Source organism: Schistocerca serialis, chromosome 5, assembly GCF_023864345.2.
Source record: "Schistocerca serialis cubense isolate TAMUIC-IGC-003099 chromosome 5, iqSchSeri2.2, whole genome shotgun sequence".
Classification (NCBI taxonomy): domain Eukaryota; kingdom Metazoa; phylum Arthropoda; class Insecta; order Orthoptera; family Acrididae; genus Schistocerca; species Schistocerca serialis.
In genome coordinates, this window is record NC_064642.1 from 363,863,790 (window position 1) to 363,882,067 (window position 18,278).

The 18,278-nt window shown below is 39.8% G+C and overlaps 1 protein-coding gene across 9 annotated transcripts in view; it reads left to right on the forward strand.

Moving 5' to 3' along the window:
• The window catches only part of LOC126481093 (uncharacterized), an 801,677-nt gene that overhangs the window by 589,709 nt on the left and 193,690 nt on the right, over positions 1 to 18,278 (forward strand). For 5 of the 9 annotated variants that reach the window (XR_007587512.1, XR_007587508.1, XR_007587511.1 and 2 more), the window contains one exon: positions 6,770 to 6,936. The exons of 3 other annotated variants lie outside the window; for them this stretch is intronic. Coding sequence is in view for 1 of the 6 variants with exons in the window: in XM_050104602.1 (XP_049960559.1) it covers positions 6,770 to 6,936 (167 nt within the window). In the remaining 5 variants the exon portion in view is untranslated. Of the gene's footprint in view, positions 1 to 1,882; positions 2,066 to 6,769; positions 6,937 to 18,278 lie in introns of all 9 variants that reach the window. One more of the 9 variants, XR_007587510.1, reaches the window with a different exon arrangement.

Below are 18,278 nucleotides of genomic sequence, written 5' to 3' on the forward strand. Positions count from 1 at the left end.
AGTCAAATGCGAATAGTTCTTAAATATTGATTATTAGGCATAAAGACATGTTTCCTGTTTTTTCTCTATCACGTAGCATGTTCCCAAGTTCCTTCATTATAATTCTTGCTTTAATCACTTTCAGACACCACCTCTTTCTAATTTTTTTCATGAACATTTCGATTATCTGGCAAGTCAAGATGATTCGTTCAAGAGCTGTCCTCAGCCATGCAGTGGGCTTAGATTTATTTGGTGTTTGCATCTGTGCACATGTCAACATAACACTTCAAAAACTCCAGGATGGAAAACAAATTTTCATGTGGGAAGGATTTCTAGTAAACATTCCTGAAGTCTAATTTGGGTGTTGCGTAATAATCTCTGATGGGGCGGGTGATAGGAGGAGGGGGAAAACAGCTGTGGGTGAGAAGAGATAGTGCCACTGTTTAGCGCACAGGTGCATGCAGCCCAGTTGGGTGGCATATTTGTGGAAAGATAGGATATTGTATCTTTACACTATTCTATGTTTCAAGAAATGTCTGCCACCTGTATTGCATGTACCTGTATGAAATATTGATAACATTAGCAAAGAGGACAGACGGAGAATCCAGAGTGAGATAACAGTAAAGGAAGTTACATATGGGGAGAAATCAACAGGCATGAAAAAGCTTCAGACATATTGTATGAAATGTTAAAAGATCATTACTGTTCACAAAATAAAATCTGGTGCATAGTGTCAGTGATTCCATGAAACTGTTCATGAATGACACTGTGCTTGTAGGAATGTAACTGACCTCAAAATTATAGCAGATACACAGAGAATTGTTGCTTCTTGCAGAAACTCCCAGTTGATTATCAGAGTAAATAAATATTTAATGCATTGTATGTTAATAGACAGGAAGAGCCATTATTATATCACACAACTGATAGTCAGTAATTGGAAATGGACCCAAGCTCATAATATCTATGCGTATGGTGCAGTTTTAAAATAGGAACGGTCGCTCAAAACTGATTACAGCAAAAGCAGGTGTCAGACAGATTCATCAGAAGAATCATAATGAAATGTAATTCTTTCATGGAGGACATAGCTTACAAACCCTGTGTTGAGACGAACTCTTGGGTATTGCTCATCACTCTGGGACCATTGATGTAGGTTTAATAGATGACAGAAAGAAGATCCAAAGAAGATCGTTTATTACAGTGTGTCTGTCATGCTTTGTTTAGCAATTATAAGTGTGTCATGGGACACTCACCCAAACCCAATAGCAGAGGCTACGAGAGCCATTGTGCATCGTGCAGAGACTCTTTGTAATAGTCCTGAGAACACACTTCAAAGAAACGTCAAGCAGTCTTTGTCTCGAATGTGCCTTGAAAAATTACGTTAATGGGACGATCTGAGAAATTCAGACTTGTGCAGAGGCTTTTTTGGCAGTTACTCTTACCACCCACCATTTACGCATGGAACGTTTAATGTGAGGAGAAATGATAATGGTTTATAATGTACCTTTCACCACTCACCAAGGGGTGTCTTGCTTAGTATAGATGTAGATTGTTATGGTTGCTGTGAAGTAGAAAATTACTAAGGGATGTATTACTCTGATATGAGGATAAGAGGGTGCAATGGAGTGGGAAGAGAAATGGCAGTAGAGTCAGTTAGAGGAAAGTGAGTCTGTGTGGTCATTAATGCTTGGAGTTTATTAGTGTTAAGTTTCCAGACAGAGCGCCTGTCACTGCTTTGTCCTCTTCTTTTTCCTCTTACTGTGTGACTTCAGCCAAGAGCCTTAAATACCTACTAATTCACACCTTTCCGCTTATATGTTGCATGTCATTGCTTTGTGTTTGAATATTTCATGCATTAGCTTCCTAAAGTATGTATTTGTGTCATGTTTGTGTTCCTTTTATCCAGACACGAAATGCATGATAACCTGCCTGATGCTTTTATTCTTAACATTGCTCTGGCAGATCTGTGAGCTATGAGTCATCAATTACTTGCTTCATGAAAATGAAATGAACAACTTTTTATCCTGGCGAGAGTGGTGTTTTAAACAGCAGCATTGGTTTGTGTCAGTGTGCAGGGATCAGTGCTGAGGTAAGATGTTAATTCGTTGAAATTCTCCATTTTTAACATAAGACAAGCACATAGCAGTTGAATTTCTAGTCTTTAAAAGATCCTAGAAATTGATAGTTACACTGTAAACTAATTTTGAACCATTATGTTTACATACAAGGCATTGCAATATGTGGGGCATTGACAGGAACTTGTAGTAGATAGAACACAGTACAAGGTTATGCAGAATAGTTCACATTGTTCACATGGTATACAGCCATCTAAGGTACTGAACCTTCATAAACTTGCATTTTATTCTGTGATCCTTGAGGCATCCAGTCAGAAAATTGGCACAGAAATCTTTTGCAACACTGACCATGGAAGAAAACTGAAATACAAATTATATCAGTATTTAAATATAGTGTTCATATATGCAAGCTGATACATATTACTGAATTATTCATAGTTCACTAAATTTTATTGTTAAACTTGCAGATTTTTAATGATTAGAAAATATTTTTGCATTTTGGTTCATTTGGGGATTTAATGTCTTTGACTAGTGCCATTATGATGACTTTTGTTCCTATATAAAGCTGTATTTGAAAATTGCTATGCCTTGGGTCTATGAACCCCGAGTATCTATAGCATTTCCTGCGAATGGGGGAAACAATATATTGGACAGACGCAGCATTGCATAACACAATGCAGGTCTGAACATGTGAGAAGCGTTTGCCTCGGACAGAAAGAAAAATCCATGGTAGCGAAGCACAGCCTCCTCAGTGAAGAACACACGTTTCCATTTGAAGAAACCAAGATACTGTGTAGAGCAAAAGGTTTCTGGGACTCGTATTAAAGGGGTAGTAGAGATACGGGTCAGTAATAACCCAGTCAGTTGGGATAGTGGATTCCAACTCAGCATCACGTGGAACACAAAATTATCAAGAAGAAGGCAAGGGCGCACCGATGGAGACAGGTTGGTGGCAGCGATAGGTTGGTGGCGGCGGATGGAGTAAACAGGCCACATAGACGAGACACCAGGACCCGGCACCCGCGCCCCCAACCCCCTTCCCCAACCACATGCTTCTGTGCTGATTACACTCGCGCCTGATTTGCCCTAACAGCACCGAGCATGCGGAGAAGCCCGTGGTCCAGCAGCTATAAAGACCTGGATGAAACATGAACCCAACACTTTGCCTGAAGATGGCAAGTAAGGAACTTACAGTAACATTTCTGGAGAACAACGCATTGACTCAGCTGTCAACCCAAGAAGATTTTGTCATAAACAAACATTTTGATCTCTATGGAGTAAGACTCATTGCTAAAGGAAGTCATATTTTGTACCTTTGTGGAAACAGTGAGACTTCGCGTTATGTGGGTTACACAAATGTTATGTAATATCACACTAATTTCGAACAGTGTGCCACTGGTACCTCTGGTGCATACACCGGACTGCTTGAGCAGGAAGTTTGATATGTTCTCCCCTAACTGCAGTGGAGGGCACAGATCCTTATTTCTAGGAAGTTCATGGGTGACCAGAATTTCACGGGCTCCAGGAGGTTCTGACATGCAGTTGCTGTTCCAGGGAAGTTCACAGAGCCGTGTTTTTTCTGAGGGTACTTGGGTATGGAATAGAGAAGCAACATTCATTGTGAGAAGATAGTCATGTTTGTGAATCAGTTAATGCTGTATTGAAACAGTGATAGCATTGGAGTGGAAAAGATAAAATGCACTAAGTACATACCTGAGCAAAAAGATAGGGAAGAGTGATTTGTTGGGCCACTGTTCCCTGCAGAATAAAATAGATTAACTACATAGATGATTAACACATGAACCTACAATTCAGTTCAAAAGTATGATTATTACTGGTTGTAATATTTATTATCAGGAATTAATAATAAGATGTGTTAACATCACAATCAAGGAAGGGAACAGTGACCACAGTGCTACAAACTACAAACAGAGAATTGTAGGAAGAAAGAAAATAGCTGAGTTCGTCATATCTGAATATTGTTTGCAAAGGGTTGGAAATGCTGTAATGCTGCAGCTTCAGAGGCCAGATTTCTTTTAAGATTGACGGAATATTGTGTTTATTTAAGTATTTTCCATAATTTTTATTGTTATATATAAAACAATAAGTTAAATCATGGTAGTGCCTTCAGTTGCCTCAAAGTTTTCTCCTAGTGCCCTCAGATCTCTGAAAATAATAATAGATGTTTTGCAGAACTGTCTTAGATAGTATAGACATTGTAATGAATTATCACAGCACAGTGATTCCCATCTGCTTTAACCTGCAGAGCCTAACGAGCACAACTACTACTGTCCTCAATACAAAAATATTAAACTATGGTATGTCATGATGATGATATGATATGATGTGATGATGACACAACACCACCCAGTCATCTCGAGGCAGATGAAAATCCCAGACCCTGCCCGGAATCTAACCCGGGACCCCGTGCTCGGGAAGCAAGAACGCTACCACGAGACCACAAGCTCCGGATGGGATACGTCATTATCTCAACATGCCTTAGTATCCTTTTTTTTCTGGCATATGGGGTATGTCATATGCCAGGAAAATAATGAAGGATACTAAGCATGTTGAGATAAAAAAAAAAGACACAGTTGATGAAGTTGCCAACAAAGCACGTAACAAGGCACTGTGATTTGGTGAACTGACCCCCACCATGGTATCATGCAAAATGAAGAAGAATGGTCTATTGATCCTGCAGCCCTTTGAATAGAGATGAAAAGGAATTAGATATTAGCTGCCTGTGGGCATTGATTTAAATCAATGGGGAAAGTTGAAAATTTGTGCCGGGTTGGGATCCAAACCAGAGTCTCCTGCTTACTAGGCAGATGCACTGGCCACTACACTGTCCGGACACGGGTCATCACAACTGCATGGACTATCCTAGCATGCTGTCCATCAGATCCAAATTATACACACACTACCGATGTAGTGACCCTCGCCCAATATCATCAGCAGACATGTCTGAAAGAATAGACATCACATATATAACTAAGGTGAGGCTGACCAATGATTCTTCAGTGCAGATGTACACCGAACTCGAACTCTTCTGGGAATCGGCGAAATGCCATGAGTAGTGTAGACAATGGGTAATTGATCTGATAGGAGGCGTGCTAGGGTAATTCATGCAGTTGTGATGACTACTGTGCTTGGATGGTGTAATGGTCAGCACATTTGCCTAGTAAGCAGAAGACCGTGGTTCAAATCCTGAGCCAACACAAATTTTCAACTTCCTCCATTGATTTAAATCTATGCCCACTGCTAGCTTAAGTCTTTAACTCCTTTGTGATTTAAGAAGAATAGTGTTAAAGTAGGAAAAAAATTGTTGTGAAGCATAGAACAAAATACTGCAGTAATTCATATCGGCAACTCTGTTGGGGGTGAACCTCTTGGCAGCCCCATCAGCAGAAGGAACGAAGCCACACTTGCTGTACTAAAAATAGGACATTATCCTTTAGTATAGTTTACCTTCCAATGAGAAGGCCAGTCAACTCATGTAGTTTGTGAAGTGCCTCAGTTGGTATAGTGTATTGTAACAAGGTGTATTTTACTTGATGAGAGCTGTGGAATTGCAACGTTTGTTGTCAGTACATCTGCTTGTTTTCATACTTTTTTGGCCAGGCTGCCCTAAGGTGGTGGGAATTAGTACTACAATGAAAGGGCTTTCTGTGTCACAATTATTAAGGCCCCATGAAACTGAGTATTTCTGGTAAATGTAGTTTACGTTATTATTATTATTATTATTACTGTTAGTATCACCACCGCCCTTTTTGATGAGTCATTACAGAACTTTTGACAAAAGACGTGAAATGAAAGCCATAGTTAAGAAGGGGGTGAAGCAAGGTTGCAGCCTATGCTCAATATACTTAGAGCAGACAGTAAAGGAAACCAAGGAGAAATTTGGAGAAGATATAAAATCTTTTAGGTCTGCCGATGCAGTTACAGACAGTAAAGGACTTCGAAGAGCAGTTGAACAGAATGGTTAGTTTCTTGAAAAGTGGTTATAAAGTGAGCATTGACAAAAGTAAAAGTAGGCTAATGAAATGTAGTTGGATGAAGTGAGGAGGCAATGCCGAGGAATTGGATTAGAAAATGAGAAACTAAAAGTAGTAGAAGAGTTCAGCTATTTGGGCAGCAAAATAAAGACTGGCTATATCAAGGAAAACATATCTGAAATGAGGAATTTGTTAACATGGAATATAAAGTGTTTCAACATTTGTCCGAAGAGTAACCTTAATGGAAGTATAATTTAGATGACTAAAACAGTTCAGATGAGAAGAGAATTGAAACTTTTGAAATGTGATGCCATACAAGAATGGTGAAGATTAGATGGGTACCTCGAATAACAAATGATTGGTACTGAAATGAATTGGGGGGGGGGGGGGGGAAGTAATTTATGTCACATCTTTATGAAAAGAAGGGATCAGTTGATATGATGATTTCTGAGGTATGAAAAAACTGCCAATTTGGAAATGGAAGGAAGTGTGAAGGATAAAAATTGTGGGAGGAGACCAAAGCAGCAGATTTAAATTGAAGTAAGTTGCAGTAGCTATGCGGAGATGAGGTGGTAAGAATTGTTTAGTTTTGCATATTATCTAGATCCGCGAAACATACAGTAATGAAACTTCGGATGATTTATCATCACACAAATTACATTGTTGTAATAATCCTTCTTTTACTGTCTTTCTTCAAATTTTATGTGTGTTTCTATTTTTCAGGACTGTACAATGACACACTAGAGGACTGTAGCCCATTTGATGATGATGTGTTCATGTTATTGGATGCATTTCTCAGACGACTGCCTCAGCCTGTGTGCCTAATTTCACACAATGGTTTTAGGTTTGACTTCCCAGTACTTCAGACTGAACTATACAGATTGGGAAAGGTGATACATTTTGTTTTCTGTTTATGATATTGATAAACGCCTAATAGTCATAAATTTGATGATGCCAATAAATTATTGATAAGTATGACCCATGTCCAAATTTAAAAAAAAAGTTACAATAATATATGAATGTGGAATAACTCGTGGTATATATTAACCCCTGTAGTGCCATGTATTTTGCAAACTGTCTGGTGCAGAGTGGTACAAAAATGTTTTGACAAAATGTTAAAAGTACAAGGTCAAATTTTTTAAATTTTATTTTAATTTTTTACTGTGGAGAACAGCTTTGTCTACAATAAAAAGCAAAGTAAAATTTATAAAAGAATGCCCTCAGAGCAAAGAGGTAAAGTGTGGTGTTTTTTAAAAAAGGAATAAAACTGAAATCTGTTACTTCAGCTCATACTGAGATATGGTTTACTGTTTACCTGCTCAAAAATTCTTTATTGCTTTCAGAAATTGCATACCATATTCAATCATAGTGTATCATACTGAAAAATATTATCAGCTGTAATGACTAATTAAAAATGCACACTGCAGTAGTAGAGTTTTTCTCATTAAACATTCTAAATTGCAGAAATAAATATCGTATTCATTGTCTCGCAGATATTACCCAACAAATATGACATAAAATCTCTTGCCACCACAAAATCTCTTAAATTATCAAATGTTGCTTATAGAAGTAGCACTTCTTACGTGATAATAGACAAATGGCATTATAATTATGTCGTGTTTGACATCAAAAGTGTTAACAGAAAGAAGTGTCTAATTCCTTAGCGTGTATTAAGAAGCAGCTAAATTGTTCAGGTGAGATTTTAGTTAAGTATTTAGCAGTAGGAATGTCCTTTTTGTGAGTTGAAATGCTATTATCCCAAGTACTTCAGTTTATTGTAACAGAATGCATGCTGCTGGTTAGAATGTGCTTTTAATAGTTGAAACAAAAGAAGGCAACTTCGAGAAAGTTTCACTTTTCTACATTCAGAAGTGTTTAGAGGGCATTGCTGGAATTTTAAAATCAAGTGATTCCTCAGTTGTACATTGTTCATTAGAACTTTTAATTCTCAACAAGTAAAGAACCTGCAGAAAGTTAAATGCATAAAGGAATCTGCAATCGAAATGAAGCTACACATAATCTTCAGCTACAGCAGATGTATTGTTGCTCGGAGACCTGATAGCTATTTCCAAAGAGGAACTGAAAGCTGAAGGCTGAGTGGATCGAAGAAGGTACTGTTGACATACAAAATATAATGGAAAAGGGTGGATGCTGATATGGTCAAATCACTTATTTAAAGTTACTCTCAACAGCACAAAACTTCCAGAGTGTGTCAAGGCAGGTTTCCTTCACTTAAACATGCAGCCTTATGTCCCCAACCCAGTACACTGTTTTAATGTAAGCACTTTGGACACACTACTCTTGGGTGTAAGGGGAAGCCACTTTTGGCAAGTGTGTTAAGGCTACGCATGAGAGTCAGTTGTTCATCTCCTCTGAAGTATGTAAATTGCGAGGGAGATCATCCTATCTGGAGTAGGACAGCAGTGCCTATCTTGAAGAATGAAGAGACAGGGGCTAAAAACAACTAGGTTTTTCCCATATAGTGAGGCCAAAAAAATTCTATAAAGGTGTTTAGCCTCCCACCTTCACTACATCTTTCCTTCAGCTCTTAAAAAAAACCTCTTGTGACAGCCAATGCCTCTACACAAACAGAGGTTGCTAGTGGTAACTGACACCTGCATTTGTCTGTGCAATTGTAAAGTTGGAGTTATTTCAGAGCCCATACAGATCTGGAGAAAATACTGCAAATATTGGTTTGAAAAGCTTTACTTTCAAAATAAATTTCCTTTTGTGCAAGATCAATTAAGTGACATGTAAGAATGTACAATTAATTTCTTAAATCATCGAGCATTTGACTCTTGTTTACATCGTAACATTTTGAGGACCGGCCACTTACAAGAATTTAGAGTCCAGAAGACCAGACGTTTATCATTGTTTTAAATTTTACTGGTGCATTTGTGTGATGCATCTTAGTGTAACACACACAAGAAAAAGACCAATATTAAACGTGAAAGCTTAGCTTTTCTTGTAGCTACATTATGTATATTAATTTAAACCATTAACTTTTCCTATTTGTGTGTTTGTGCTACTTAACAGTGAAGTTGCTGTTGGGTGACTACATCACATGTCTTATACTCTGAATAGCAGCAGGCAAGATCACACAACATGAGCTATAATTGGCTTACAAAAGGGCATCACAGTCTTGATTTCAATGCTTTGGAAACTAAAGTACTGTGTTTGGAGGAATTCGAATTTACACTTACATAATTACAAAAAATATGCAGTGTATCGTTATATGAAAATATGCAGCATACATGTTCCTGCACATCATCAAAGATCTTTCAAAGACCTCGTTTTCTTAAGTGGCGGCGGTAAGTTCTATGATGATGATGTATTAAAATGTTAACCATTCAAAGGATTGATAAGTTTTACAGTTCCATGGAAAAGTATACTGTCACTTAACATGGAAGAAGTGTGTTTTTTATCTGAGAAGTCCGGAATTTTTTTCTTTGTCCACATATACACCCTGTCTTAGGAGGCAACCTGTACCTTGGCGGACCACTCAGCAGTCCGGGTTGTGCATATGGCTCTACAATGGTTTAACTGCCACCCAACTGCAGACAACCTTACAGTCTGCCGCGTCACAAGGGCCAAGACTCAAAATGTCTTTAAAGAGAGCAAGAAAAGCTAATGGCAACCATTCTTGGACTCCATCAACCATTCCACTTGTTCTACAAAAGTACAGGAAGCAATTAATATTTACAGTAAACACAGTAATTTACCAATAACACCAGTGCTGAAACAGGGATGTCTCCTAACAATGGCCAGAGACATCGTCCAGACTATGACAGAGCATTTTACAGCAACTACTGCCAGTGCCACCCAGGGTCCGGAGTTCCACTGCTACAGTGCCACTGTAGAGAAAGGCAGTTGGGCTTCAAATCCAAAAATTTTGAGTTTTACAACTGCCGTGGATTTGGGACTGAGGCTTGTGATTCTGCAGTCAGTCATGACCAAATCTAGTACAGTATGGTTAGGCATTTGCAAGAAGCCTCGAAATAAATCTTCCTCGAATGTTTTAATTTGATATGGCAGACACCCACTTTCCCAGCTCATGGAGAGAGGCAATTTTGATACCTCTCCTCAAACCAGGAAAGGACCAAACGTGTCCTAGTAGCTACTGGGGTATCACCTTAACAAGCTGTGTAGAAAAGACCTTGCTGCAAATGGTTAACTATTGTCTAGTCCGATTGCTAGAGACCAGGCAACTCCTGTTGGTGTGGACTCTGGAGATTTTGATCCACTGTTGACAACTTGACCTTGCGAGAGGCAGGTATTCAACAGGCTTTCCTACATAACCATTGCTATAATGGTACATTCTTTGACACCAGTAAGGTGTAAGACACTACTTGGAGATACAGTATTCTAGGGCAGCTGCACCAATAGCACTTTCATGGCTGCATCTCCATGTTCATACAGGTCTTCCTATAAAAGCACTGTTTTAGGTCCCAAGTTGGTGACGTACTGCCGAATCGTTTCGAGCAGGTATTTGTCAGGGCGGTGTTTCAAGAGTTACCCCTCTTTGTCGTAGCCCTAATCAGTATCACATCTAGGCTAAGAAGCCCTGCACAGAGCTCCTTGTTTGTGGACAATTCTGCAGTTTTCTGTTCCTCCCCAGTGTTGCAACAGTAACTCATCAGTTGCAACTTACACCATTCTACATTTTAAAGGATCGATGAAATTTCTGCACCTTATTTTGTCTCTAAACTGTGGGGTTTACGACACCTGAGACACATGAAAGCCAGAACCCACATGGCACTGAATACCTTAAAGTGCCTTGCGATAGGTCTTTGGGAGTAGACAGGGCATATCTGCTCCAGTTTTACAGGGCTTTCATGTAATCACAGCTAGACTATGCATGCACAGTGTGTGGATCAGTGAGGCCTTCATTTCAGAAGTTCATTGACGGTATTGACCATGAGGGGATTATGCTGGCCATGGGTGCTTGTAGGACCAGCCCCATACCCAGTCTTTGCTAAGGCTGGGCAACCACAACTCACCATCGAGTGGCTGCTCCTCATGGTACATCAGGCATGTACCGTATTTACTCGAATCTAAGCCACACTCGAATCTAAGCCGCACCTGAAAAATGAGACTTGAAATCAAGGAAAAAAATTTTTCCCGAATCTAAGCCGCACCTGAAATTCAAGACTCGAAATTCAAGGGGAAAGAAAATTTTAGGCCGCATCTCCAAATCGAAACAAAGTTGGTCCATTGTAATATGAGACACAATTTAGGTCAAATTAATGACAATACAGCTACAGTAAGCTTAGCAGGTAAGCTTTACCAGGTAACCATTGCTATGCGTCAGGCGCTCCGTCCGTATTTATACGGGTACCCTTCCTTTTTCATGTGCTTCGTATGGTTTGAATTGATTGCTTATTTTTCTTTGATCTGATAAGCGCCATTTTCTTTGTTATAGGTGTTTACGTCACTCTAATCTGAAAATTCATTACTGTACTGTGTCATGCATTGTTTGTCGCATTCTGATAGTGCGTGTCTACGGCCTGTCGCCGCTCCCGGCATGGCTTGCTTTTGTGCGCGCTACCGCCGCTTACAATTAAAAAAAAAAAAAAAAAGAGAGAGAGGAATCGTCTCATTAGCGAAACAATGGCAAGAGACTGCTATTTGTTGTTACTTACACTGCTGCTTTCTTTGATAATGATCAACAAGAACTAAATAATAGACAGCATATGATAGATGATGTTCTGAACGAGAGTTTAGCGAAAAATTTTCTCGGTTTGAAAATCTTTGCAGACACGTCTTTAGTACATTACATTCTGCACTGAAATTAGAGTTATCTTAGATTTAAAAGTCTAGTAAATTGCTGTGCTTCATTTCTGACTGTATCACTATTAGGCATAAGAATAATACGAATATAAACACGACATGATATGTATATTCTTCCGTGTTTGCTGTTGTCTCACTCTAGTTTCGTAGTTTATTAGGCAGACAGGATTTAAATGAGACAGCAGCAAACACGAAACAATACATGGCAAAATGTTTATATTCGTATTATTCTTATGGTGAAGAGAATACTGCATGTGATTCACAATTCATTAAAGTTCCTATTAGAAACCATCTCTTCTCACAGGTAGAAAAAATTCAGAATGTAGAGTTGGCCATATTGACAAGTAGAGTTGACCATATTGACAAACATCCCGAACAGTCTTGCCAGTCGGATTTTCGTAGTACATTGAAATGCTGCTATATTCGAAGATGAACAATACGGAATTTGTATTTACTTCATCGGATAATGTATGAAAATACAGTGGTCGAAACTCGGGGCGGAGAAAAAAGCTCAACTTCCACCTTTTTTTTTTTTAATTTATTTACTGAGGCAGAGGATTTGGTGCCAGTATTTATCTTTGTGCTTGCAAAGCATGCCTGTGTAGCGCTACATATATTCGACGGCAGAAGTTAGTTGTGGCGGCACCCACCAACATTTTTCAGAACTTCCGCTTGCTTTGCACTCGATTCTAAGCCGCAGGCGGTTTTTTGGATTACAAAAACCGGAAAAAAAGTGCGGGTTAGATTCGAGTAAATACGATAAGTTCCTCAGTGCTCCAAAATCACCTGCGTACCATGCTGTTGCTCATCTGCCTCTGAAATATCTCTTTCCCCAATTATCCATGAGAAACATAGCTCTTTGGGATCTGCGTGCGCTGGAGTGACTTGGTGTGCAGCTAGTATAACCCTAAATTCAGGGTTTTAATCGCCTGTTAACCTGGATACTGCAGAGTCCCAGAGTAATTTTAGATTTAGTGCAGTATAGGAGAGGTTGCACTACTGCATATGTTTTTAATACGTTATTTTATGACACATCTACATCGTTACTCTGCACTTCACTCTTAAGTGCATGGCAGAGGGTTCATCGAACCATTTTCATACTACTCCTCTACCATTACACTCTCGAATGGCGCATGGGAAAAAAGAACATCTAAATCTTTCCGTTCAAGCTCTGATTTCTCTTATTTTATTATTCTCCCTACGTAGGTGGGTGTCAACAAAATATTTTTGCATTCGAAAGAGAAAGTTGGTCATTGAAATTTCGTAAATAGATCTTGCCGCAAAGAAAACCGCCTTTGTTTCGGTAACTGCCACCCCAGCTCACGTATCATATCAGTGACACTGTCACCTCTATTGCCTGATAACACAAAACGGGCTGCCCTTCTTTGCACTTCTTTGATGTCCTTCGTCAATCCTACCTGGTAAGGATCCCACGCAGGAGCAAATTATTATTTTGGTACTGCTGTTGAGTATAACCTCTACCCATAGTAATTCACAGGAACTGTCTATTTCAACTTCAATACAAGATAAACAACTACCAGCAGACACAAACACACTACCACCTACTTTATTTAATCTATCCTTTCTGTACACAGTTTGCGCCTCTGTAAAAAAATTCGGCAGAATTTATCTCCAGCTTCAGCCAGCTTTCTGTTCCTATAAGGATTTCAGATTCAGTTCTTTCTATCAGTGCTTGAAGCTCTGGTACTTTTCCAACACAGCTACAACAATTTACAATTACAATACCAACTGCTGCTTGGTCAATTCTTGTTGTTTCTTTGCCCTGTACTCTTTGAGACTGGAGCCCTTTTTTGATCTTTCCTGAGACTGTCTAACCTAAAAACAACGCCCATTTTAATGGAGCACCCCCAACTCTAGCTGTGTTTATGGATGGCTCTAAAGAGAGGGGGGAACTATTCATTGCTCTGTAGTTTCCCTGATCGTGTCCTCAAGATATAAGTGCCTCAAGACTTTACTATCTTCGATGTAATTATACGTGATCTTGTGGGCGCTGGGGCAGAGAGATGTTTAAAGTACAGAAGTCCTTGTCTGTTCAGATTCCTTGAGTGCCCTTCACTTTCTGCAATGCTAGTACCCAGCAGGTAAAGTAGTCGAGAGTTTCCAGGACACCCTCCTTCAACTAAAAAGGCTGGAGAAGCAGATGTCTTTCTTCTGGATGCCAGGGCACATGGGTATTGTGGGGAATGAAAGGGCAGATGTGGCAGCCAAGGAGGTGTGTTGTGACTCTTAGTGAGTTCAGTGTGTCATCCCCCTGCATGCTATCACCTCACTTTTCAGGTAGTCATGTGTCAATCAGAAAAGGAGCGGTCTAGTAGTCTACAACATGGCTGTGGCATCTCTCTTTCCAGTCATACAGATGTGATGAGGTCTTCCTTCCTTGTTCCTGCATAGGCCACAGCCCTGAGAAGCGTGGCTTCTTGCTCTGACCCTCCAATGTGTGGTGCTTGTGGCGTACAGATCCCAGTGCGCCCCATTTTACAAGGCTGCATTTTAATTTTACACCAAAGGGTTGAAGTGCATTTGCTAACAAATTTGCCCTCTATTTTAATTGACAATCAGTCAAATGTGGTAAGACTTTTAAAATTTTGTGAATTGTCAGGCTTGTTCCCAAAAATTTTAGGGCTTCATTTTTAATGTGTCATGGTGCCTGTCTCACAAATTTTTGGTATAAGTGATCAGCCAGCTACATATTCCTTTGAACCTATTATAGTTTTCTCTTGTCTTACTTAGTTCTACTTCCCAATTTTAGAAAATGGGAACAATTTTAACACTGTCTTCCACAATTTCAGCTTGTGTGATTGTGCAGGTGATCATGAGTGAGATTGGATGAGAGTGAGTGTGCTTTTATCTAGGGTTGCTTTTTATTTATTTTGTCGCATTTTCATATTTCAACTATGTTTCTGTCCACTAATTTTGCAAAGGAGCTGATAACACAATGCCAGCAGCCTTGCCTCTGTGATAACACCGGTTCACATCAGATTACTAAGTTAAGCGGTGCCAGTTTTGGGTGGGGTCACGATCCAGGTCTGCTGCTGAGTGCTGTTGGCAAGCAGGGTGCACTCAGCCCTTCTTGTGAGGCCAGTTGAGTAGCTACTGTATTGAGAAGTAGTCACATTGGTCATGAAAACTGACAACGGCAAGGCGAGCGGTGTGCTGACCACATCCCCCTCCGTACCGGCATCCAGTGATGCCTAAGGGATGAGGATGACACAACAGTCAATCAATACCGTTGGGCCTTCAGGGCATGTTTGTTTTTTGCTGATGACATCGTCATTCAGTGCCCCCTAAAACCACACACAAACTGTGGTGTCACCGCCAGACACCACACTTGCTAGGTGGTAGCCTTTAAATCGGCCGCAGTCCGTTAGTATACGTCGGACCCGCGTGTCGCCACTGTCAGTGATTGCAGACCGAGCGCCACCACACGGCAGGTCTAGAGAGACGTCCTGGCACTCGCCCCAGTTGTACAGCCGACTTAGCCAGAGATGGATCACTGACAACTACGCTCTCATTTGCCGAGACGATAGTTAGCATAGCCTTCAGCTACGTCATTTGCTACAACCTAGCAAGGCGCCATAGCATTTGATATTGAGATTATAACATGTACCGTCAAGAGCGATGTACACCAATTATGGATTAAAGTTAAGTATTATATCAACTACGTACTTTATTTGCTACTATTAATTCCCTTAACTGTTCCAGACCTCGCGCCAGTCAGCGTGTAATTAAACGCGTGCATTTCGGCCTCCTCTAGCAACACAGTGTTGGCTCTTCTGCCAACACTTCACAAACACCACTCTGATCCAAAATATACTGCACTATTTTAATTTGGGCATTGCTAAATCCCGTCTATTGCTTCAATGTTGTGGCTACACCAGAACTAATGTTTTCACTGTCTGGTTTTCGGAAAACAGCCTTGTGACCAAGTCAAGTTTGCGTAAGTGTCCCTTTTCTTCTTGATTTGAATTCCTGTCTCTTCATTTTCAAATTAATGTTCCAAATTCAGTACAGGTAGAATAGAATCCATACTTTCAATGCTTATGACAGTCAATCTATGAACTGATCATAGTGACTTAAAAAAAAACAAAAAAAAAATAAAAAAAACAAAAAAAAAACAAAAAAAAAGGGCACAGTCCATTCTCTGGTATAGAACTTACTTAAGTATGCTGATGATAGAGTGCCACAAACTATCATGAAAGGTTCCGTAAGGAGTAAAATGCTGCATGACCATTGCAGATAACACAGTGACAGTTCATCTCCCAAGGGTCAGAGGATAAAGTCTTCTGATTTAATTCATTAAGAGGCTGTGAAAGGATTAAAATAAATACTCAGCCACTGGTGAAGCATTATGAACATCAGGAATGAATGCAATGGCAGTTGGTCTGACAGAGAAGAATTCTGCTTTAAGCTTGTGTAACTTAAATGAGTTGATGTTGTTTGAAACTGTGCAAGTTGCGTCATCACAAGACGAAGTGTGAAACAGTTGTATAGAAAACTGCTTTTGTTTTTCTGTAGCCAACAAAACCTGGCTTGTTGCAATAAACAGATATGCTTCCCAAACATTTTGAATGTGCAAATCAAATGACTTTGCGAATGACAGTCTGGTGGCACAACTTTTGATATGAAGCTTGTCATTAAAGTAGAAAGGAAGAATGATAAATTGATGTGTGCGTAAATATAAGTGTAGAATCAAGTTTATGAAAACTATGAAGTGAAGTGTTATGGACTATCCAGTTCTGGCTGCAGAGTTGAATGTGCCAGCAGCAGGGGTATGGGTCCTGCAGTACCATTGCGAGAACTGAGTCCACAATACTTACACAACCTGAACATTCTTCATTACATCATGGTTTCCATAAAGTACTTAATTGGTAGAGGCCCAGGGGTCAGTCATGGCTATTAGTCAACAGTATGCTGATGCAGCAGTGGCTGGTGGCAGGCAATAACCTTCCTGATGTAAGTCGCCTTGTCATCTTAAACTTTTTGCTGCTACAAACATGTTACCTACACTATGTGCTTCCCCCCCTCCCTCACCAAACGCAGGTGCCTGTGCTCACGCAATATGAAATGTTTATCATCCAATTTTAAGACAGCTATTATTTGAGAGAATTTGATTTTTGCACATCTTGATTTTATACCTTTCTCAATAAAGAACTGGGTTTCTTTTCATTATACGTCCTAGTTACCGTACTGCATCAAATTAGGTAAAGTATTGTACAAAATTTTAAAGTGTTTGCAGAGGTGAAAACATATTGTGTAAACTTTACACACAATTGATTTTAACTCCTTCCTTGCAGTGAACTGAATGCAGATAAGATACTGAAATTAGTTTTAGAATTGAGAGCAGAATGATAACTCGTTTCATTCTCGAGTTATTGTTATTTATATGCGAAGGATTGTAAATCATGGCGCCCCCATTTCTGTCCTGGGCTATGTACGAGGGTTGGAACTTTAATAGAGGCAACTATTTATCTACAGCTCATAACAAATAGATACATGTTTAAAAGTTTTACTGACCTTCAAACTAGTCACCAACATTGTGTGTAGCCTGTTGCCAGTGATGTGGCAGTCGTAGTATACTCTTAGCAGTGCCAGTTGTGTTGACAGTTCGAGTGGCGCAGTCTATTGCCAGATGAATTTGTAGCAGTTCTGAAGCGAACGCTGTGAAGTGTTTCCTTCAGTTTAGAAATAGAGCAGAACGCACGAGGGCTTTAGTCAGGGAAGAGCAGTAGGTGGTTCAGCACGTAGCAGACCCATCAGTCAAACAAATCAGTAACAGCTTGCGCTCTACGTGCTTGAGCATTGTCCTGCAAAATGATGGTCAGGTCCTGCAGAAACTGTTATCTCTTCTGTCTCTAAGCTGGTTGTATGTTGTGTTCCAAAAATGAAAAGCATAGAGACAGAAGTTGGAACACAAAATACAACAAGCTTAGAGACAGAAGAGATGACACTTTCTGCAGGACCTCACAATCATTTTGCGGGACAATGCTCAAGCACGTAGAGTGCAAGATGTTACTGATTTGACTGATGGGTCTGCTAAGTGCTGTACCACGTACTGCTCTCCCCTGACTTAAGCCCTTGTGCGTTCTGCTCAATTTCTAAACTGAAGGAAACACTTCATGGCATTCACTTCAAAACTGCTACAAATCCGTCGTCCAATAGACGACGACGCTCAAACTGTCAACACAAATGTCACTGCTAAGAGTATCCTACAACTTCCACATCACTATCAACGGATTATGCACAATGCTGGTGACTACTTCGAAGGTCAGTAAAACTTGGAAACACGTATCTATTTCGTACAAGCTGTAAATAAATAGTTGCCACTGTTTAAGTTCCAACCCTCATAAATCTTGTGATCATAAAAGTCATCATATTTCATGAAAAATTCAAGATATTGAAATGAAGTTTAATGCAAATGATA